Source organism: Archocentrus centrarchus, chromosome 7 (genome assembly GCF_007364275.1).
Source record: "Archocentrus centrarchus isolate MPI-CPG fArcCen1 chromosome 7, fArcCen1, whole genome shotgun sequence".
Lineage (NCBI taxonomy): Eukaryota > Metazoa > Chordata > Actinopteri > Cichliformes > Cichlidae > Archocentrus > Archocentrus centrarchus.
Window position 1 is genome coordinate 18,477,965 of NC_044352.1, and position 25,220 is coordinate 18,503,184.

Here is a 25,220-nt window from a genome sequence, read left to right on the forward strand (position 1 = left end):
TGTGATTCAATGTATCAAATCTTAGCACAGTGTTTACAGTCTATGTACTGTATATATTAAACACGTGCTAAACAAAGAAAACACTCAGTTGAGATGAAATCTACAAGTATGAGCTGATGTAATCCTGTAGCATATGAGATAAGCTGCAGTCTGCCAAGGCAAGTTAATGGGAACCGAAGAGAAGAAATAGAAGGAAGCAGAGGAAAGTCTGGGAAGGGAAGTGTGATAATTAAAGTAAGATAACACTGCCGCAACTCTCCTCCTCGTTTTTTCTGCTGTGTATTTATATTACTCTAAACTGTCCTTGTGTACAGGAACGACTATGTATGTATGTCACTTTAAGCTTGACCTAGATTGCTGCTTCTGCTGCTCTTGTTAGCAAGTATACAGCAGCTGAAATGACACGGTCAAGACAACACACTCTCTCAGAGAAGCCAAGAGGATGGCACATCAGGATCTAAACCTTGGATAACACATCTTTGCTGTACTGCACTACACAAGTGGACTTTTACACACACACACACACACACACACACACACACACACACACACACACACACACACACACACACACACACACACACACAGATAGAAACACTGGGCATTTTAAAATATACAGCCAGTGTACACATGTGTACACACAAACTGCCTGTGAGCGGTAACCTTATGGACAAGTCTGCCCTTAGGACAGACACTTCTGTGGCTTGATCAAACTTCACTGCCACAATGGACTTAAACCTGCCAATTATGGGGTTTACACCACTGTAGCCATGTAAACGTATCTAAGAGTTAGCGTTGCTTTAATGATGTCGTCAAGCGCCTAATGCTCAGCTTTAAAACAAGATTCTGCCATGCAAAGGTTGCCGTGTAATAGAGAATGGAGATGTATACTTGCTGAAGGATCCCGTGAAACAAACTTATTTGTGTTGTCAAAAATTGTAAAGTTGATCTATTGTTTTTCACTATGATTTTTTTTATATATATTTGAATGTCATAATTAGCTGCCTTTGAGCCTCACAAGTGGATGGACTGAAGTTTGACACGTGCAGCCCTTGGTCAAAGAAATTCTGTCAATAATGTCTTAATATATAGTTACTCTCAGAAAACCATTCCCACTTCTATCTTCTTCAAACATTTGCCAGCCAAAAACATGCGTGAATGAAATGTAAGATAATCCTCAGCTCCTTGACTGTATTGCTGTCTATACTTAAAGTCGTCTATGCTCACTATATGTACAAGGATTGTTTTCTCTGCTATTGTATGCAAAAGAATGAACCAAGGAGCAAGTTGTACATTGTTACACCCAAAGAAATATGGATATGAATGTTTGCAATGCCCTTAACATGTCCTATGAACATTAACAGTGGAGAATATCAATACAGAGATACTTTCATCATAAAATAAATGTATATTATAAAGCTATTATGAATTATACTGGTCTTAATGATAATATCAATAATAACATATTTATGCTAACCTCAAGCTACTGTTGTGTTTTTCTCATGTGGATTCACATCATGTTGTCTTATGATGATTCTCAAATTTTCATACCCCCAGAAGACACAGAAATGATGCTGAACTCAGCAGCTGTTGACATAATTATACATGAACACCTGACTGTATGGCCAAGCATATGTAACCAATATTTTTGTTTGGTGCTCCTAAAGCAAAAATAGTCAATCTTTATGAGAAAGAAAAGAAAACAAATAAAATATAATAACAATAACTGCAATATACTGTATACATTGATGAAAGCACTACTGGAGCAGCTGCTCTCATGTCCATTACATAAGGTATATCAACCCTCACCTCCTAAATGGTTTTGTGTCCCGCTTTTCTCCTTAAGTGAATCTTATGCTCTCTGTGGATTACTGAGAAAGCAAAGTGGCCTATTTATAAAACTAGCAAGGAAGGAAGTGAAGCAGCGAGAGGGAGAGAGAGGAGAGCAAAAGGCCCTCAACTCATAGCTCATCAGCGAGTAGGACAAGAACAAACATTTCTCTGAATCAGTACCATTCAACACTCCTAGTAGCTGGTTTGTTTCTCCTCACATCGTCTTGCACTTCTGCTCTTATCGCTGCTTCTTGAGTAAGTCTTCCTTCCCCTCTCTATTATTCGCTCCTCTTGAATTTCATTTCCCACACATTTTCTCATGTGTTCATCTCTCTCCCTATCCAGTACTCTAAGCACTAAAGTAATGCACAGTTGGTGATTTGATTCCCCTCCCAGACATATATCAGGAGAAGTGTAATGCTCCCTGTGGACGACCCAGTAGACTGGGTTCCGGAAAGTCAGCTAAGGACAGCAGTGAGGTGAAGTAACTGATGGTGTTTTCCCAATGCTTGCTCTGTATTAAACTTAGGTTTTCTCAAGTTTACTTTAACCCATCCACACAACCAATATTCCAGTTATATTGCCCAGTGGTGGCTCATCCCATCTTGGAATGTATGTAAGGTTATTCTGACTTTCTTTAGTGATGCTTTGGGGCAATTTTAATTACATTTGATTTAGTGGCCTCAAAAAAATTGTGGCATTTATGTACAATATTACCAGTATGTTTTCCTATGGCTAGTCATTTTGATTGATGCAAGTGCATTTGCTTTTATGTTGTATGAGGTAATATCTTTTAAGTCAAGACAAGATTTATTCATTGCAGTATGAGCTGATTTATACCCTAATGTGCAGCCCTTTTAATAGCCTGTCAACCCAGACTTAGTTTATAGCACACGTTCCACAAGGGATGCCTGAGTGCATACCATGTGCACATCTGTATATTTGTGTATGGAGGAGGGGAACTTTCCTTTTTACCAGTCCTGTCGCCATGGTGGAACACCCCTTTATTTGTCCCCTTTTTTAATAGCAACAGTTTTTCTTTTTCCTCACAGGTTTATGTTTTAAACAGTTAGAGGACTGTGTATGTTGTACACTTTATAATCATATTAGGTAAGCAAGACCATCAGTGTATTTAATGACTTGATTTGATTTATAGCTTTGACCTAAAGTCTATAGCCAGTCCTCATCACATACTTTTGCTTACAGTGTAACAAATGATCTGTTAATCCTCAGTATTATCTTCTAATAATGGAATTTCTGCAGCTGACATGCAGTGACACCCATTAATGAACAGATCCGCATGACAAATCCACATGATGGAGGCAGAACAAGACTGGAGATACTAATATTTTTAGCTTTTCTGTTTCTTGCTGTACTCCATCTGTCTTTAATTTATCCACCTGCAGTGAGGAATTCCTGAAAATGTTCCTCACAAGAGCAGCAGCTTTGAACGCAGCATTAACCCTGACTCTTCCACTAGCTTACCAATCAGACCTTGATTATAAAGGACACCCGTAGCCCATTGCTCAGTCTCTACTGCTTTTTGGTCTCGTTCTGGTTAAATATGGCAGTGGTGGTTGCAGGAATGTGGAAAATGGATTTACTGTGTTTAGGCTAACTGTTAGGGCACATTTGGTGGCTGTCTTTCTGCTCTGGTCTGATCCTGGTGTTTGTGGACCCAATTTGTTATTTCTCTTGGTGACTGTGTTTGGCTGCCCAATGATAGTGAGTAGGATCACTAATCTAAGCACTAAGCAGAAGAAAATGGATGGGTTTTGTTTAATAAACTATTGAAATTAATTAGCTATGCCTCTGCCTTGCCAGTAATGAGTCTGTGTGCTTTTGTGATCGATTGGTAAAATAATTTAAGGTACATTGGGCTCATTTTTCCCCTTGATATTAAAAGGTTATCCACCTCACAGTGTGTGGCATCTACAAACCCTGCTGCTTTCATGATTTCCTGAAACTCTGTAGGCAGTGAGCTTATATCAAAGTTAGGACACACATCCAAATTTTTCGTTTTGATACATAAACTGAACCTGATTACAGGGGTTTTCATTCATTAGATAGTGGCTTTAAATTGGAAGGATTGACAGACTAGAGTAGGCTGCTCAGCCTTAGTCCTCCTTCATGCATTACTTTTAGCTGATCTGCCCCCTGGTGTCCACAAGGAGGCACAACTGTGTTAACTGATTCCAAACTGTGTTTTGTTTTTGTTTTTTGGCCTGATAATTTCACTTAATTTTCTATGTTTTCAGTTACTGCATAGAAGCCAGACATTTTTCAAAACTAATATGATCCAAAAGAAAATGGACACATTTGCTATTTTGGCCTAATTTTTATGATTATTTTTTTCATTTAGATGGATGAAAGACAAGTAGCTGAAAATACTCTCTGTGTATGTGAGTGTGTAAAGTGCAACAGTCAGTGAGGGAGGAGAAGCAAATGATATCCACTTCCTTTTCTCCACTCAGGAGCTCCACCCACTCATTGCTCACATTGAAGATTCAGTGAGGGACTTAATATATACTACTTGCATTAGTAATTCCTAAGCTGTCCTTTTCTGGTCATTTCTCCCTTTGTGCTTTCATTTTGTCTTTCTGTTGCTTCCATCTCACAGGTTCAACTTTGTCGGTGTGTAACTCATTTTGTCTGTATTTTTCTAGCTTACTCTTACAAGCACAATGCAAATTGCAAATGTGGTGTCACAGTTCCACCAAGCACCAAGTAATCTTTGGTCAGTACTTTTTATGCCCCTTTGTGTATTGATCAAGTCTGCATCTAAAGTGTATTACATAATGTGGTACTGTTTGGAGTGCATTAGTGTTCAGTGGTCGCTGTTGCATTTGTCTATCAAACTACTGAAGCAATATTTTGCAGTTTAGCCTATACAGAAAAGGTTATGTGTAACTGGACATTTGCCATGCTCCATTTCCATCACTAATCAGCCTGAAACAGGGAAGAAGGATCTTAAAACACCATTATTCAAGGTTATAACTCATTGAAGATATCAACTGTTAGCCTGTTAAAGGGCGTAAAACAGATAATTAGTCATTTCATGAGAAAATATTTTATCAAATTTAGCTGACATAAAACAGACTTGAACAGAATCATCTTTCTTCCTTCCTTCATCTTGTCTCACAAGCTTTGTCGTTGTAGTTGGCTAACCCTACTCTCTTTGAGTTATTTTTGTCACTCAAATGAAAAAACAGAGCAGAGAGTTGGTAGTAACAGCATTGGCAGGGGGGAAATAGGAGTGTGAATGAATGAGAGAAGACTGGGAGCTCAGGCCTGTTGAGACATGCAGCCTAGGATTCCCATAAGAAGACAGCAATACTCATGAGTATGGACTGAGATTGTTAAAACACAAACAGACATATACAGAAATGGCTACATGATTGACTGGCGAACTGTCCAGGGGGGGTACCCTGCCTCTCGCCCTATGACAGATGGGGTAGGCCCCAATCCCCACATGGCTTTGAAGTAGAAAAACAGTTAAGAAAATAGACAGAAAGATGGACGTACGACCGTGTTTTCTGTAGAGCAGTAAGAAAACTGTGAGATGCAAGTTTACATGTTGGGAGTGAGTTTAGTTTTTGAACAGGGTAGTGAAAAAAATATATAATAATGGGAAAAAAAATATTTATACAATACATTGCTGAATGAGGCAAAATAAATTTAAGTGCACTGTATTTGTATTTGTAATTGAATTATAGATTAAATGACACTGAAAATAGGACACAGTTACACTTAGTGAATGGTGAAAAAAATGATATCTGCGCTCTTCATTTCAGATTGAAAAAATGTAGATGAGATTGTTACATAACCTGTCTGTGGCCATGCTCTGCAGTCTGCTGGTCTAAGTCCATTTTAGCAGAAAAATGCATAGGCCACTGACTCAAGGATGCCTATGGGAAAACAGATAGCGCTTATCTTTGGGAAAAGGATCAGGAGATGCTATTATTGGCAACTAAAATGACTGACTTAGGGGGGACTTTTTTGGAGGGGGATTACTATTTCCTTAAATGCCCTAATTGTGGTTTTCAATCATTTCTGTGCATAAAGAAATTAACCCCACTTATTTTTCTCTGTTTTCTTTGTAACTTTTAGCTTTTGCAGCGCTACTCCAGGTCTTTCAGCCATGGCTCATTGCAAAACATTACAATGTGGTGATTCAAACTGGAAAATCAGAATAAAATCAAAGCATATGATGTGTTACAAACATGCATTTATTTCATAAATGACTCACAAACAACTTCCCATTATCCTTGCCACACCAATTGTTAAAATTCTGTGAGAATAAACTAATAAGTGTTGTATGGGAGAAGCAGATTGAGTGTTACTTTGGGAAACATTTATGATAAAAAAAACAAACAAACATCATGTATAAATGTACTGCATCGCTGTGTTATTAACAAACAAATGCAGACACTGTTGTTTCCCAAAGAGCAGTCCCACTAATAGCCTATGGAGGGCAGCCAATCCATACAATGACACACTCCTCGTGACTGTGCTGATCCCAGCTTCTCCTCCCCAACCTGATGCTGTGTGCTGGTCCAGAGGTCAGCCTGTGGACGTATCTGTGCCAGCCACATCCATTTAAACACAGATGAGTAGAGATTAAGATAACAGCCAGCTCTGGAGTCAATATACTGGATCTTATTTAATCAAGAGGAGTATCCTTTTAACCTGTGGTCTCATATAAAATGCAAGACGGGTCTTTCAACGAATGTGAAGTAGAACTGTTTCCAGATGAAAAACCTCATAAAGCCAGGTGTTTCACATTAACCCGTGCATCTAAATGGCGCAGAACATTCATTAGTTTAATTTATAACACCTGCTTTTTCCTTTTATTGCCTGAATGGCTGCTCCGGAAAATGGCATGCCAACAAGTGTTGAAAGTAAAAGGAAAGCAATCTATATGTGGAAATAAAGGAGAGGTTTACATTTATATTCTGCCTTAAAGCATTACTCACATATTTAATTCAATTTCTGATTTATTTTATTTGTAAAGTGTTATTTCATTACAGCGGTCAGCTCAAGGCTTGTTATACCAGCAGGTAAAGACCACTCAAACACTCACTGGCAACCTTTTTGGTACACCTTAGCAGTACCAGGTTGGACCCCTTTTTGCCTTCAGAGCTGTCTTAATTAGTCTTGGCATAAATTCAACAAAGTGCTGGAAACATTCCTCAGAGAGTTGCAGTAGATTTGTCGGCTGCACATCCATGGTGCGAATGTTCCGTTCCACCACATCTCAAGGGTGCTCTATTGGATTGAAATCTGGTTACTGTGCAGGTCATTTGATTACAGTGAAATCGTTTTCGTGTTCAAGAAACCAGCTCGAGATTATTTGAGCTTTGTGACATGCTGCCGAGGCTTTGGTGTTTAAACATTTGTTACTAAAGGGCTCAGATTGTGACAAGAAAATATCCCACACACTGATCCACCACCACTACCTGCCTGAACTGCAGCTGCAAGGCAGGATGGATCCATGCTTCATGTTGTTTGTATAAAGTGGTCCAGTGAGTTTATGTACTCACCTGTAATGGTATTACAGAAAAGGCAGCATGCAGAAAAACACAGTGGCTATGACAGCTTGAGGCTCTTGCTTAATACTCCAAGAAGCTGCTGCTTGCCATATGCTTTGTAAATGCTGGCATTGCTGTTGTTTATCTGCAAATGTTATTATTTCATCTTACCATAAACCCTGAACTGAGCTCCAGCACGTCTCTGTGTTCCCCCTCTGCCTGCTGCTTTTATCGTTGGTTTGGCTTCCCAAACCAACCACAAAGGTTCACACTGTTTCAGGCAGGAAGGAAACTGTATGAACCTGAGTAATTTAGGAACTGCCCCATTTAAGTGGTATGATCGCCAATCATTGAACCTCTCAAACTACTTATACTACTCTCAACAGTGCATTCATTACTGGCCTAACTATACAAGATAATTAGATTATTTGTCTTGAGAGTGCAATGAACTGAATTTATTTAACTTTTTACTTATCTGTTATTTCCTTTTGGTTGCTGACCTTTGACCAAGTGATCTTTGATTTGTTCTAGATAGATGCTGTTTGTCCTCACAGTATAAATAGGAATTATTACGGCAAAATGTAGGTTATTGAAAGAGTGATTTCAGCAGGGATGGTATGAAATAAAGGAGGCAATATCTCCTTTATGCTGCAGTACCCATCTTATCTTAAAGACCTCGTAGTAGCATATCACCCCAATAGAGCTCTTCGCTCTCAGACTGCTGGCTTACTTGTGGTTCCTAGGATACTTAAGAGTAGAATGGGAGGCAGAGCCTTCAGCTTTCAGGGCCCTCTTCTGTGGAACCAGCTCCCAGTTTGGATTCAGGAGACAGACACCCTCTATTTTTAAGATTAGACTTAAAACTTACCTTTTTGATAAAGCTTATAGTTAGGGCTGGATCAGGTGACCCTGAACCATCCCTTAGTTATGCTACTATAGGCCTAGGCTGCTGGTGGGTTCCTAAGATGCACTGAGTGTTTCTTTTCATTCACCTCTTTTACTCTGTTTATACTGTACACCACTCTGAATTTAATCATTACTTATTATTAATCTCTGGCTCTCTTCCACAGCATGTCTCTTATCCTGTCTCTCCCCTCAGCCCCAATCGGTCGCGGCAGATGACTGCCCATCCTTGAGCCTGGTTCTGCTGGAGGGTTCTTCCTGTTAAAAGGGAGTTTTTTCTTCCCACTGTCGCCAAGTGCTTGCTCATAGGGTGTCGTTTTGACTGCTGGGTTTTCTCTGTAATTATTGTGGGGTCTTTACCTTACAACGTAAAGCACCTTGAGACGACTACTTGTTGTGATTTGGCGCTATATAAATAAATAAATTGAATTGAATTGAATTACTGTTCATAATTTCTAAAACTGTGCATCACTCCAATGATAAATTTGGAGTAACTTTAACACTGCTAAATTTGTGGAGTAGGTAACTGTTTTAAATATTTCCAAAAAATGTGAATCCATTCATAAAAGTAATTTGCAACATAAGGCAACACAATGAGAATCATCCAGACTTCTTCCCTCAGCAATGTGATTAGAAATGAAAATAGAAAGTTATCGTGATGTTGCAGCCAAGAGAGCATAAAGCAGATGGGCAGAGGTTGGGGCTTTAATCTCTCTCTCTCTCTCTCTCTCTCTCTCTCTCTCTCTCTCTCTCCTCCCCTTTGTGATGAAGAGACAGATTTGGTTGGAGGACGAAGAAAAACTGGGATTTTTAGGGAATTGCCCAAATTAAACGGCATCATGCTGTTGTTATATCACCCTCGCATCTGGCCCCTGGGTAATTGGCCGGGGCACCTCGGCCGTGCGTGCTTTCGGTGCGGTCAACACGGTGGCTGACAAGAAGCTTATTGTGGTTAAATGTCGATCCCGCTGGCATTAACTATGCCTACGGCGCGGCACGGCGCATTAAACTTTCACCAGCAACGCCCGGAAGTTTGTGCAATCGTCACGGCAATCAAGGTAGGCACCTTTACTCTGTTGGAAGAGTTCGTTACAAGTTTCCTGTAATTAACCAGCTGTCTCACGTTTGCGGTACTTTTGTTGTCACCGGAAAAGCAGAATATATCTTCTGCAGCTATCAAACAATATGCTTCTTAAGAAATGAAAAAGTAAGCATTAAGTTGTCATAATTAAAATCACTACTATTTAACTCTGAAATGGATTAGATTGAAGCTGTAGGGCTCCATTCATTGGTACCACTGAGTGGACTGCAGAAAATAGAACTGTCTTATTGTAGGCCTACATACTTACCAATAAGTGTGAAGTAGGCTTTAGAGACTGCTCATTTGAGTAATTCCACCGCCATTTAATGCACTGCTCTATTAAGTATTTACATCTGCACCATGCAGTTTTATATATCACCTCACATTCAGTCTCATCTAGTGTGTTTTTAGACTAAGTTCCAACCAGTGACTACCACTGAAGTCATGAGATCTACACAGGTGTCCAAGCACCTTGTTCTGAACACCGACCAAATTATATAATTTACTCTATCAACAATTCCACATAAGCCTGTATATTTCCATAAGCTGGTGCAGACACAGTAGATTCCACAGTAGAGTCTATTCTTGCTTGCAAAGATTCTTCATGGATGAAAAATGGTACAGTATGTCATATGGTAATTTCATGAGTACACGTGGAAATTCACACAATGTGCACAGTGAATTTTGCCATCTGTATGCGTGTGTGCGTTTGAGTGTGCATGTGGATGCGTGTTGCTTGTTTGTACGCCACCTGAGATTAGTGATATGTAATAAAGTCAGACCAGATGGCCATATTTTCCCCGTCTGGATCTGGCACAAAAAAGGCTTCTGAAAAATAATGCAATATTTCTGTAACTGAGACAGGCTTAATCCCCACAGTGAAAGAAAAGTGCCAGGCAATGGGGGAGGTAGGTGGCCAGGGTCAGTGCTGGAAGGGTGAATTTGATGGACAATGGTCATGAAGATATCAATGAAGGCATTAAAAACATTTCAGTGGAAAATTTTGAGAAGATATTTATGAAGTCACGCAGGCATGGCTCAACAGCGCTCGTGGACGACAGGTCACACACAGGACTTCACAGGGCAAGGTCTAAACTTGTTCTTTGTTTTTCTGAGGTCTAGGCTACAGACAACAACAAAAGTGTGCATATACAATCTCATCTCATAGGAAAACTATCTTTAAACAGTGAATAATAACAGCTGCTGCCAGTTTAGTTATCTTGGTTGAGAAACAACCTGTCTTCTTTTTGGAGCTCTTTTAAAACAGCTATAGTAGGCAGACCCCCAGAAAATAAGTTTGTTGCTTAAGTTTGGTTGTGGTGGTGGTTTTTGCTTGTTTCCTTGTTTTGTGATTTGATTTGCTATTAATTTAATCTTGCTGGCTCTGCCATGTAGAAAGAATTACAAAATTTGTGTCTTTGTTTTAATAATAGTTGGCCTCTGGCGGGATTTCTGTACAAACCCATTAGTCTTTCTGTCAACCTCTCTGCCAGTAACTGAGGATATACTGTCAAAGCAGCAATAGCTGACTTGGCTGATTTCTTCTGTTTTCCACTCAGATACACCAACAAGCAGGATAGTGCTTACATATTTTACAAGTAAAATACACACTAAAACCTCTTTATATCTTGTTAATCTGCTCATGTCTTTGTATGACTGAATGACAATAGTTCACACCTGTTGTTAGAACTATGTAATTGCCTCCGTGGATACCTTGCACACTATTTTGCTTTTAGATGCGCCACAGGAAGTTTTCCATTTACTAGGAAGTCATTTTGGCTGTTGCTGTTGTTATATGTGTGTCTTGTCTAAATGCCAAGGGAGGATTTTGGTCCCAGCTGCTGTGCACTGAGACTTGGCCTGCAGCCTGCAGACACACCCATGTCAGCATCAGCTGCTTACATCCTATAAATGCCTCGTGGAGACTGCACTTAAACTACCAATCTGCTCCAGACAGACACACGGAGTTTCTTTATATGGGAATATGTAGATGTCTTGTTGCAGATCATCAGGTTATTTCATACTAGATTTCTTTATTTCAGTGTGATGATGGTGTGCACTCAGTGCAGTATTCACAAATGGCTTTGGAAATAATTGCCTTTTATTATTTATGTCTATTTTGTAGGATAAATGGAGAATGCTGTAAAAAAAAAAAGAAGAAGCTGTACATGCTCAAAATCTTCTCTTTTTTTGTTGTTTTTGTTTTGTTCCTTTGCTTTCAGGCTGATAGTCTTTTTTTCTTTCTTTCTTTTTTTGGAATTTCACATTAGGTGAAACTAATCATCTTCTTTGCTGGTCCCACATCTAAAAACATCAGGTGCAAACAGCATTTGGTATTCAAATGGTTGATTAAAGGACAGTATACGTGCATCGCTAAAGATAAGACTGGAAATAAGACTTGTGTAATTGCCTACAGTTTCCCGGTGGTTACATAAGAGGACTATGCATAGGCACAGCTTTATGAATGTGAAAATAATTCACGTGCACATTTTTGTCTTTGTGTGCACAGTTTTATTCATGAATCTACACAGAGGGTTATGCAACTGTCTCCAGATGTTTTACATACTCTGGCTAGTATGGACAGATCTTGAACTGTAGTTAGTAATCAAGCTATAGTTTCTCTTAAGATAATCTTCTTAAATCTGTAACAACATGATAAGACACACAACTTTTATCTCCTTTTAGACCCACAAACTGTCACAATACACAGCATTATACTGTCAGTAACTATGACATAAATACTGTATTAATAATCCATCCATTTTCTTCCGCTCATCCTTTTCAGGGTTGCAGGGGTGCTGGAGCCTATCCCAACTGTCACAGGGCGAGAGGCAGGGTACACCCTGGACAGGTCGAGAGACAGAAAGACAGAGATTCATTCAGACTCACATTTACACCTATTGGCAATTTAGAATCACCAATTAACCTAACCACACTAACTGTATGTCTTTGGACTGTGGGAGGAAACCAGAGTATGTGTAGAAAACCCACGCAAACACAGGGAGAACATGCAAGCTCCACACAGAAAGGCCCCAACCAAGTATTAATAATTCTATGATAATGCTTTTTTTTTGTTAGTATTAATAATACTATAATAATAATTTTTATAAAAAAGCCCCAAGGTGATATTAGCCCTACAATTTTCACTGAAAATATATCATGTAACTATCACAGTAAATACAAATAACTGAAGTAAAATAAGTTTCAATAGGTACTAAATAAAGTAAAGAAAAAAGTTGTACTCTTGGTTATGGCCATCATTTATTCATTAATTTCTGAAAAGATTTGTTATTTTTATTTATGTTATTGTGTATTTGTTTAGGACTTGATGCAGCTTCCTACATTAAAGGTTCATGTTCAAATTCACGATGCTAAAGTGAACACACAACCACACACATCAGCACGTGATCAGTAAATACTGTACAGAGATACACTGAAGTTCATATTGCATCTATTTTTAACTACATTAATGAGAGGCAGCATTTGGCTCTGATTATGAAAACTGCATTACCAAATGGACACTGGTAATTCATATTTCAGTAAGTGATTTAGAAGCTCAAGCAGAAGGGATAGGGTTATTTAAAAAATCTGTTATTTGGATAATAGTTGTTTGATCATTATAAATAAGAGTAACACATTTGTGTTACTGTCAAAAAATGTTTAGAAAAAGATGTTTGGTATGAATGGCAGTGATCTACTCAGTGTACAGTAGGTGCATCTGATGGTGCATGTTTTTGAGTATTTGAAGTACACAACTGTATGTACTCTGTAGTGCATGTGTGTGCTTGTGTATGCATATTATTTTTCTTCCAAAGGCTAATACACTGTGTAATGCTGATAAATTTTTAACATTTAAAGGAACAATATAGAAGAGGAATGGAGAAAAAGACCAGTGTCTCTCATGAATTCCATGTTTGTCCACTTAAACTCTTCTCTATGACTCCACAAAGCAAAATGCAGCAAAGGACTTAACAGGTTAATATACCAGTTATTTACTTGAAGTGCTCTCGCTACAAGCATTGCATTAAATGCCTGGTGTATATACTTTTGGCAACAGAGAATCTGATTCTGCAATAGCTCTACTGCCCACAACAAGGCCTTCTATACCAGAGGAGGAAACAATGGGGTTTTATTGCTAGAGCCGTTCCAGAAATCATCACGAGGAAATGTGAGGTGTTTGGATGATAATATGGATGACCTCGGTGAGCTGATTAAGACCTGAGGGAACACAGTGAGTGTAGCTTGATGTGGTTCCTGAAGCATAGGTATTTGGCTAGGCAGCGTGAAGGATTCTGAGTGTGCAACCTGCACAGAGGCGCTTGCATGCAGTCCAGCAAAACAGCTATAGTGCATAGCCCAGAGGCAATGATGCTATGCATAGGTCAAACAGTGACTGGTTGAAAAGCGGGCCTCAACAGGAAAGGGAGCAGCAGTGGAGTTGTACATTGCAACTTTGGTCTTCTCCACAGCAGGCTGAAGGACTAACAAGCGCACAAACAAACATTGCCCTCTGGTGACAATAAAAAGCTACAAAACAATCTGGAAAGATGTGCATAGACCATTATGCAACCCTTCACACAGACACAAACACCTGTTAATTAGAGCTAAGTAATATACCATTAAAAAAAATAATTTTCACTAACCAAAAGTGGAGCACAGGTCTATGGTGGGCTGTACTGAACTTGTACAGTTAACCATATAGTGAGGCATATAATTTTTCAGATAACAGCATGGAAAAATGCTCCAAAAGGCACAACCACCACCAACACAGTTGAGAGGTTCAGTTCAATGATTCATATTAACTGAGGTGACGCTTAGCAGACAGTTACTGGCTAAAGCTGGTTTAGTTGTCACTGAGAGTAGCCACATCTTTAATAATGATAGATTTGATACAATTTAGAGGAGTTAGAAAAAAACAGAAGTCAGAAGTTAAATTCTACTTATACAGAATTTTCAGGTATCTGTACTTTACGTGAGAATTTATTTTTCTGACAATTTTTTATTTTAACTTCCTAAATTTTTTACACAAGTATCTCTAATTTCTACTCCTTACATTTTCAAAACAGGTTTGTGGCTCTAGGTTCAAGAATTTGAGGGGAGTTATTATTTCATGTCACTGCATGCCTTTGGGACATCAAACTTATTTGAACCAAAATGGAATAGTAATACTTAAGACAATCCTATTGGTGTATGCATCACCAGGACTTATTGAAAGTGGCAAAATAAAATCCATATAATTTATGCATCATCTATACTGAGGGGTTAAAGTAGGCTGGGATGATCAGGAATGGTGCTTTTGGTGCAGATGTCCATAAGTTGTGATCAGCATCTAGTTAGTGCTACAGAAGAGGAGTGAGCAAAAAGGTTGGTAATGTTTTTTTAAGTGGCAGGTTATTTCAAATGCAACATTTTTCAAACAGGAAAAATATCTGAAACAGCAAAATATCTTATATTTGATCTTACTGATACAAATATAAGCAAACACGCAAACTGTGCAGTTTCTCACACACTGTGTCTGTGAGCTAAATGTACAGTTAGTGGATTTCCCAGCAAGAGTAAAGAATGAGAGATGTAAAAATGAAAGAAACATAGGACAGGAGAAGACACTAAGAAAATGGAAATTTAAAGCTTACATTTAATGTGCTCATTTTTTAATGTGAAGTTGTGTTTTTGTTTGTTTTGTTTTTTTCAGATTGTGAAACATCTTGCAAAATGAATTGAGGTATACAGACTTTATGTTATTCAAAGGTTATGTGAAAATACTAGCCATTTTAGTGCAGGCTACACTAGTTAGTTTGTAGCACTGTGGTGATGCTGGACTGGTGCAGAGACGCTCTGATATTCTTGGTCAGTGTTAGGTTACATCAAGTGTAGCAGAGATTCATTTGAATTTAAGCTGAAGGTGCTGAATTTCACCTTTACATCAACTTTGTTGTTGCTGTTATAAAAACAGTATAACCAATATACTGTCAGTATAGGGGATGGAAACCAGCCAAGATAGAAACATCAGCTTGTATCTTGAGTTCTGTAAATCCACAAAGAGCAGTAAACCTCAGAGCAGCAGCAGCAGAGGTCAGGTGACCACAGCCTGTACACAAATGAAATCTGTTGGAGCTCTCAGTAGAAATTACTATGACTTTTTTCTCCATGTTTGAACACTACAACTGATTTTAGGGTTACCACACCTGCCAAGTCCCACTTTAAGCCCTGGCTGTAATCATTCTCGGTGCAGAAGCAACGTCTATAATGTAGGCAACAGCAAATGGATTTAGATTTTCTTTAGTTCGCTTTGTTTTTCTATGCTCGTATTCTAGATAGCAAATGTTCAAGCTGTGAAATTTCATCAGTATTAAGTTGAAATAAAGTTTGTATTCCCATGTACTGATATTATTTTATTACAATATTAATATAGAACAAAATTCGATTTCCTTTGTCTAAAAATAGCTGGTAGAAATGTTCTCCAAAAAGCTACCTTTGACTTTGATATGCTGAGCACATTTCAGAGTCTGTACTTTATCACTTTTGCTTGAGTAAAGAAGTTGAGCATTTTTTTAACACAAATATCTGTACTTCCGCTTAAGTGAAGAACATTTGTACTTTTTCCACCTTTGGTAATAAAATTTTGCAACTAAGTACAGTCGTTATAGGAAGGGAAATTAGCTATTTGCTATGACATTTTTCTTAAAATGACACATTTCACATTTTGAAAATTTGATATGTTTTTTATGTTCTATTGTGAGTAAAATGTGGGTGTATGAGATTTGAAAAATATCACATCCTGTTTTGATTTACATCACAGCACCCCAACATTTTTGGAATTGGGGTTGTAGATTCTGAAGACATACACTATATTGCTCAAAGTATTCACTCACCCAGGACTTCTTGTCCAACATCAGTGTCTGACCTCACAAATGTGCTTCTGGAAGAATGGTCAAAAATTCCCTTAAACACACTCCTAAACCTTGTGGAAAGCCCTCCTTCCTTCTGTTATAACTGCAAAGGGTGGGCCGACATCATAATAAACCCTATGGCTTAAGAATGGGATGTCACTCAAGTTCATATGTGTGTGAAGGCAGATGTGCAAATACTTTTGGCAATACAGTGTATCATTTGTAAGGAGTTCAATCTCTATTTCCTGTATGAGTATAGATATGTGAAGCTGGAATATGTGAGTCTGGGAGCATTATGTTTTTTTCTGTGTCTACATCTGTGAGTGTTATGTGTGTGTGTGTGTGTGTCTGTGTGTGGGTGGGTGTGTGTTTCATGTTTGTGTGTGAACTCACTGGTATCTGTGTTGATCTGACGGAAGAGATTCCCCGGCTTATAGCACTGAGCTGCTCAGCCTGCATTAATCTTCTTAATAGGGTCAAAACTCTGATCCAAAAATATCATCTAATGCCCTCACACAGCCAGAGACCACCCCACCCACCACATTTCAGTAGAATAACACAGGGTCCGTCAAGCAAGGTCAATTTATACTATGCTTACTGGGACTTAAAGTAAGAGAGCATTTCATGGTGGTTCTTTACATAGAAAAGAAAGTTAACAGGAATTAGTGCATATCACTATCTGTGCTCACCTGTAAATTTATTCTTGTGCTCACAAATATTCTGTAGTAAATCACAGTTTGTGTCAAAGACTACAGTGCATCAATGCGTCTTAACAGTTTTGGATCAAAACCTTTTGAACATCACTTTGTCTAAAGTAGTTGATACTGTTATGTGGAAACAACATCTGTATCACACATTTTCAGTCACTGTGGTGCTAGGGTGGCGAATATAGCATACATTTTAGTTCAAACAGAAAAAAAAGAAAAGTTTCACTCTATGTGGACAACTCTCGAAGTTAAATATTGGACACATATATACATACAGGCCACCAGCAAAGGAGTGGATTGTAGTTAAGCTAGATCAGCCTTGACATCTGTTCATGTTTACACACATGTGATAAAGTCACAAGGGATAGCTTACTAAAATGTACTGCTCATCACAGCATACATAGCTCTGATGCAAATCCCTATACGGTGGTATGCAATTTTTCCTCTCTGTTGTGGGCCAAGCTTTCCTGTGAGCATTAAAGCATCATATATAACAAGGGCTTTCTTCTCATTGGTTTCTCTCATCATGGCATCCTGCATATTAATAGCATAGCAAGAATACCACCATGTGTTGGCATGAACCCATATGACACTGTGTTTTACACTCTCCTGCTCTAGTCAGGGAGGCAAGATATTTTGTTTTCACTGCTCTGTATACTGTAAAGTATTTATTGCTTCCACTTGCATTAAATACTTTCTCATTTTTTTATTACCCCTGAGTTCAGTTCTGAGCTCAGATGAGTTCCTAGATGGCTAATGTATTCAACCATTGCTGTGATGAAGCCATTGTCATGGCATTGCGTGGTGGATCTGGTGGTACATTTCTGATTTCAAAATTCCATCAATTTTGGAAAAATCTCCAACGACTACTGGCTGAAATGTGGCCCCAAACCAAGACAGAGCCTCCAGCGTGTTTTACAGATGGCTGTAGAGACACTCACTGTTCACGCTCACCTCTCTCCTGACCTACACCATATACAGGATTTTCAATTCAGTTTCAATTCAATATTATTTATATAGCGCCAAATCACAACAAACCGTTGCCTCAAGGTGCATTATGTAGGGTAAAGACCCTACAGAAATTACAGAGAAAACCCAACAGTCAAAACGACCCCCCTATGAGCAAGCACTTGGCAACAGTTGGAAGAACAAACTCCCTTTTAACAGGAAGAAACCTCCAGCAGCACCAGGCTCAGGGAGGGGCAGTCATCTGTCACGATCGATTGGGGTTGAGAAGAGAGAGGCAGACAAAAGACATGCTGTGGAAGAGAGCCAGACATTAATAATAACTAATGATTAAATGTGGAGTGGTGAATAAACAGAGTAAAAAGAGGTGAATGGAAAGAAATAAGGGATAGTTCAGGGTCACCTGATCCAGCCCTAACTATAAGCTTTAGCAAAAATGTAAGTTTTAAGCTTAATCTTAAAAATAGAGAGGGTGTCTGTCTTTCGAATCCAAGCTGGGAGCTAGTTCCACAGAAGAGGGACCTCAAAGTTGAAGGCTCTGCCTCCCATTGTACTCTTAAGTATCCTAGGAACCACAAGTAAGCCATGAGTCTGAGAGCAAAGTGCTCTATTGGGGTGATATGGTACTACGAGGTCTTAAAGATAAGCAGGGCCCTAATTATTCAAGACTTTGTATGTGAGAAGAAGAATTTTAAATTCTGGTTTTAACAGGGAGCTAATAAAGAAAAGCCAATATTGGAGAAATATGCTCTCTCGTTCTAGTCCCTGTCAGTACTCTAGCTGCAAAGCTTACACCACCTGACATTTTTCCGTCCAAGTACTAACTGGGCCCAACCCTGCTTAGCTTAGGAGATCAGACGAGATCGGATGTGTTCAGGGTGGTATGGCTGAAGCATTTGAACCAAAAATGTAAAATTTGGATTGATCATTGCTTAAGACCTTTTGCCACTGACTTTCAGTCCAGTTCTTGCGTAATATGGCCTTTTCTCCCTGTTTCCATTCCATTACAGGTGCAAGGACTGGACTGAAAGAAATGTCCAGAGAAAAACTTTAAAAGACCTTCAGATGGCCTGGAGAACTTGTAAAAATTACAAGAAAGCCAGGCTTGGAAGCAAAATATAAAGAAATGAGGAGTGGTTCCAGATTTTTGCACAGCACTGTAAGATCAACTATAACCTCTGGTGGTCCCTTAAGAGCATATGTCCTATTTTTTACTGCAGTAATGATGGGATGTATTAGTACTTTGGAGTGAAAATCAATAAAGTTAGTAATGCAGCTTAGACAGAGATTACACTTAGAGAAAATTCAAACAGAGGAGCTCTGCAGAGTTGACAGTGGAAGATGGAAAGCTGTGTTGGCTGTGAAAGGGAGCTCTGCACTTGTCACTGTGTCATCACTCTTTCTACTCCTCTGTTGTTGAACATGCTGAAGTTGCAAAAAATCAATAATTGATTGCGATACTGTAAGCAAATCAGATATGGATACGACCTCTGTGGGGGCATTTTGTGTGTGTGTGTGTGTGTGTGTGTGTGTGTGTGTGTGTGTGTGTGTGTGTGTGTGTGTGTGTGTGTGTGTGTGTGTGCGCGCGCGTGTGCACCTGCATTTGTATATGTGTGTGCAGCCCAAGTCAAGCATGGAAAATTCTGAGGATCTAATTGCCCCGTTCCAGTCTAGAAAGCCTTGAGTACCTCACTCAGATCACTGACAGACAGCTTACGATATGCATGGTTTGAGACACAGTCTCACACGCACTCATACATGCCCATATGCAAAATTAACAAGCCTTAGAATGAGTTTGCTCTCCACTTTTTCCCTGTCTGTGGCTTGTGTGTTTGTACATGTGTATCCTTTGCCGCAGCTCTAGTTTCTAATCTAGCATAAGGTTACCCAAAGTAGCCCATGGGTGACTGATCATTCTGATCCCAAGTGAGAAGCTGGGAAAGAGCTGGGAGCAGGACTTGTGGAGGACCCTTTTCTCCTATTCCTGCTTTTATTCCTTGATGCTCATGGTATAAAAACCTCTTGCAAAGGAAGGTAAAGTGTTTGTTGCTTGTTTGATGTGCTGTGGATGAGCCTCTTTGGGAGTATTGTTGCTATTGATCACTTTGTTTCTTCCTCAACATAAAAGGTCTGCGAGACAAGTTTGCCATTGCAGTTGTTAAAATATATTTATAATTATATCGTATGTCTTCAGTCAGATTCCACTCTCTTTTAGGAATAAGCCAAATACTAATCTAAGGAAGTCCCACTAATCAGTGCTGACATTCCATCTTTTTAATACCAGTTGTCTTGTTGGAGAATCGCGCTAGTTTTATTTCTTCCTGGGACTTTCTGAGCCAGTCATTTAAGATGAAAATTAGCACTTTCTCTTTAAAGCATATTGGGTTTTTTTTTTTTTTTTTTTTGGTTTGGCAGCTCTATGTCAATAATTTCCAGGTATTTATCTAAAACAAAGTGTCTTAACAGTTGAGGTCTGGTTTTCAGATTCTGTTTCAGGATCATTAGAAAGTTCTGATTTTGTTCCAGTCAGGAGGCTTAAGAGGAAATGAGACTTCCATTATATTTAGCATTTAACATTTTGTATTTTTCAAATCACATGATTAACCACATGATCTAACATATTTTGCAGTACTTTAGAACTATTTAACCCTTGTTGATCCTTTTTCCTGTGAAGACAGTCTGTCACAATTTTTGCGTCCTTTATGGAAGTTTTCGTCACATTTCAACTGATCTTGATAAATCACTGTCTTTTCTTTGTCAGGGGTTCTCTCTCATCATCCTGTCTATCTATCCACCCACCTATCAAGTCCCATTCTGTCTCATTGACACTTCCCTTTTTTGCAATACTGTCCCCATCCCATCCACCCACATCTGTCTCCCCAATAATTTTCATATCATCCTTATTATTTCTCATTTCTCTCTCTCTCTCTCTCTCTCCCTCTCTTTCTCTCTCTCTCTCTCTCTCCCAGGAGGATTGGTGTCACTGGCACTGGTTTTAGGTGGTGACTCATCTCTGGAGTCTTTAATTAAACATCTGCAGGCTTTAGCACTCGCTCACACAGTTGCACACACATACAGTACAACACACACATGCACACACATTGGAGTTTAAACGTGAGCCTCGGTGTCTGGTAGAAACTAGGTTCAAGCTATCACTGCACACTCAGTTAATTATGCACTAATAAATGCAGAGTCCCAGTTACCTCCTCATACAACCCGCAGGGTCATTACAGGGTATGCAGCTCTTATCCCTTTCCTTTGAGCAAATGCTATGTTTATGATTATGTTTGTTTGTTAAAGTAACTATTGTGTCCAGTATATGCACTGGTTACTGCTAAGTTCTAATCGTAGTTACTTAAAGTAATAGTAATAAAAGTTTATGACAACAATTTGGTAATGATTTAGTAGGTCAGAGATATTTGACTATGTAAGGAATAAGCCCTACTGTTGCTGTTTTGTTTAATGTCTGCTGCTTTCACAGTTACATGACTCATCACTGTGCCTCCACAATAACAAGCAACTGAAACAAGTATCAAATGATTTACTACTATTTGTTTTTCTCTCAAAAAGACTCAAATTTTCAGCTAATATATTTTCTTTCTTTCCATCCATATTTCAGCTGCCTTGCCTGTACATCCCAGTTTCTTCCCACATTCCTTTATTTTTTTCTATCATAAATTATGTCTCTCAGTTTATGTTTCCAGATAATTTTCCAAGAAAATAGCATGACCGACTGTGTGCTTTCAGATGTCATATTCTTATCATGTGATGCTTGTCACAGAGTAAACTCTGCAGAGTTAACAGAAACATACTGACAATCTTTCTCTCTCCTCTTCAACTCTACAGGAATTGGATTTTAAAAAAACAAGTCAAAGGAGCTTTCCTACTTGTGCCAGTCTCACTGTAGACTGAATCCTCTGGTACACTGCTGCTGCTGCTGACTCTGGTGTGTGAGCCTCCCAACTGTCAGTGTGCGTGTTGCACTGGCTGAACCAAAGCCATGGAGGTGGCCTTGGTAGACTTTGAGAGCCTGGATGACCTTGATGGGAACCTTGGGGATGAGCTGGACACCTATGCTGATGAGACCACAGCTCTCACAGTGGACATGCCCCCAGAGCACAACAGCCCAAGCAGCAATTACCATCTAAGAGCCACAGAACTAACCCCTACACCATCCCACTGCAGCCCTGTACCCCCATGCATTTGGGAATCCACATCATCTTCACCCATCCCACAGACACAGACACTTAGAGTACCACAGTCCCCAACAATGCCAAGTCCAAGTAGAAAGGAGCGTAGCAGCTGTGCTAACATGATCTCAAACTTTAAACTGCTGCTAAGCAGTGAGGGCAGTAAGGAAAGTGAGATGATTTTCAATCGGCTTGCTAAGGAGTGCTGTGAGGATATCTTTGTTGATAAACGAGGGCTGGATGATGGCGATCAGAAAGTCATCATCAATATTGCTGGTCTCCGTTTTGAGACACAACTGAAAACACTGGACCAGTTTCCTGAGACACTTCTAGGGGACCCTTTGAAGAGGATGGACTACTTTGATCCAATGAGGAATGAGTACTTTTTTGATCGGAACAGACCCAGCTTTGACGGAATCTTATATTACTACCAGTCAGGGGGTAAAGTTAGACGGCCAGCAAACGTTCCCCTTGATGTGTTTGCAGATGAAATTCTCTTCTATGAGCTTGGAAATGAGGCCATGGAACAGTTCAGAGAAGATGAAGGGTTTTTAAAAGATGTTGAGATTCCTCTTCCTAGTAATGATATGTATAGACAATTCTGGCTGCTGTTTGAGTACCCAGAGAGCTCCAATGCAGCCCGAGGTGTAGCACTGGTGTCTGTCCTTGTCATTGTCATATCCATTATTATTTTCTGCATGGAAACACTTCCAGAATTCAGAGATGATGCTGACAGAGTTGTGCCCACAGCAGTGCAACCTTTTAACCAATCCAGAAGTTCTATGTCTCCACCTGGTGTAAAGCCCACAACTTTCTCAGATCCTTTCTTCTTCATTGAAACTGCCTGCATTGGTTGGTTTTTCTTTGAGCTGTGTGTGAGATTTGTGGTCTGCCCTAGCAAAAGAGAGTTCTTCCACAACCTCATGAACATCATTGACATCATATCCATCATCCCTTATTTTGTCACTGTTATTACAGAATTGGCCACAACTCCAGAAGAAAGCTCAGGGCAGAACATGTCTTTGGCCATTCTGCGTATCATCCGCTTGGTGCGGGTGTTTCGTATATTCAAATTATCTCGTCACTCTAAAGGGCTCCAGATCCTGGGACAGACTCTGAAGGCTAGCATGCGTGAGCTGGGTTTGCTCATCTTCTTCCTCTTTATTGGCGTCATCCTCTTCTCCAGTGCTATCTACTTTGCTGAGGTAGACGAGCCTAATACAGTGTTTGTCAGCATACCCGATGGCTTCTGGTGGGCTGTTGTTACCATGACCACTGTAGGCTACGGAGACATGTGTCCCATTACTGTGGGGGGTAAGATGGTGGGCACCTTGTGTGCCATTGCAGGTGTGTTGACCATTGCCTTGCCTGTTCCTGTCATTGTTTCCAACTTCAACTACTTCTACCACAGAGAGACAGAAGCAGAGGACAAGCTGCCAATGACAGATGCTGCTGAGAAAGCCATAAAGGATACCACACAGGGTAGCAACACCTCACTCAATAAAGCCAATGGGATCTGACAAGGTGACAAAGAGAAATAATCTCAGAAGAACACTGTTTAATAGGAGAAGAGACTTTGCCACTAAGCAGTAAATGAATATTAAAGAAGATATGATAATATGGTCACTGCTGAGAGTGGCCCAGTGGATTCATTAGATCTGCACTGCACCTTGTGAAAAATGTGTTTTATAATGATAAACTGGTTGTACCACATTTACCTCTTATGTCCAATATGGAAATGGCATTTTGAAAATAACAGCTTAGTGAAAGAGTTCCCCATATTAATGTTTAGGAATCCATATCATTATATTTCATGTTAGGAGTTTAGCTTGCACATAACTTAGTAAATTCCTTCATTCTCATTTAATGGATCCTTTTAAAGAAAAAAATTGGTCTTACTTTCATCGTATTGGCCAGTAATCCTAATATTTATTATTCACTGTTGTGATTTTGGCCTCAAAGATGTTTAACACAGCGTTCCATCAGTATTTTATTGGGCCATAACATATCAAACAATTTAAAGTTCATTTAAAGTAAAGCAAATTCTTACCTGTCACATTGTTATTTTATTTTATGATCAAAATTCCATAATTGATAGCCATTTCATCTTATTGGAATAAGTTCTCAGCTACTGAAAAACTGATAAATCAGATATCAGATAAGCTATTGATTGTAAAAAAAAAGGCGGGCAACCCACCATGTGTTTATGCAGCACACAGTCCTTAAACACTGGCCACAGGAACACAAGAAATTATATTGGACAATATGTTATACCTCATTTCATCTCTCTGCTTAATTGAAATGTTTTTTGTTTCCCAATAAAACCTGCAGATAACTCTGCAAAACTGATGGGATTGCTGGTCAGTTCTAAATAAACAAGACCAAGGTCACTGCTTTCCTGCAAGTGTCTTGTAAGACTCATTTGTGTTGTGCTTATTGTCTAGATTAGAGCCATCATGTATTTATTAATTTATTCAGAAAGTAAGTCATGATTGTGAAGTATTTATTCATTTTCACTGGGTTGTGCGGGTAAGAATTCTCCACCATTAACAGTCAGAATGAGTCCACTTTATATTATTGTTGTTTTTATTTATTGTATTATAATGGAGTGCCTTAAATCATGTAATGTTGGGATACTGTTGAACATGCCATATATAATCCCACTGTAATACCTATGTCTCTCATGCATATATGCTCAGTATTTTCGATTTCATACTTGAATGGTATTATAAAAGTTCTAACCATTTTGTTCCTTTACATGTATTTTTGTGTGTTATTTTAAAAAAATGTTGTCCAATATAATATTTCAGGTCAGAATGAATTTTAAATGAAGTTATGCAAAGTATAATGAATCACTTTATTTATGAGGTTAGTTCAGTTCTTCCAAATTTGGATTTCATTTTTTCCCTGTTAATCAATAACCTATTGTGGACTTAGAAACTTGAGTCATAGATAATTCCTCTCTTTCAAAGAGTTGAATGATAAGAGAAGTAAGCCAAAGATAATTGCTCAATAAGGTAAATAAAGGGAACTGTTACAGGGCCAAGGGACATAAGGCAAAAAATATCCCAAAATCTGTCTTATTATGAGGAATAATTGTGCTCTGTCAATGTAACATA

General features: G+C 39.0%; 1 protein-coding gene across 1 annotated transcript; it reads left to right on the forward strand.

Annotated features, from left to right (window-relative positions):
• Positions 1-9,140: 9,140 nt before the first annotated feature.
• kcna10a (potassium voltage-gated channel, shaker-related subfamily, member 10a) lies at positions 9,141-25,220 on the forward strand. Its single transcript, XM_030733248.1, has 2 exons — positions 9,141-9,325; positions 21,758-25,220. Exon 2 carries the CDS (start codon positions 21,912-21,914, stop codon positions 23,619-23,621), a length of 1,710 nt encoding a protein of 569 aa, XP_030589108.1. The 5' UTR covers positions 9,141-9,325; positions 21,758-21,911; the 3' UTR covers positions 23,622-25,220.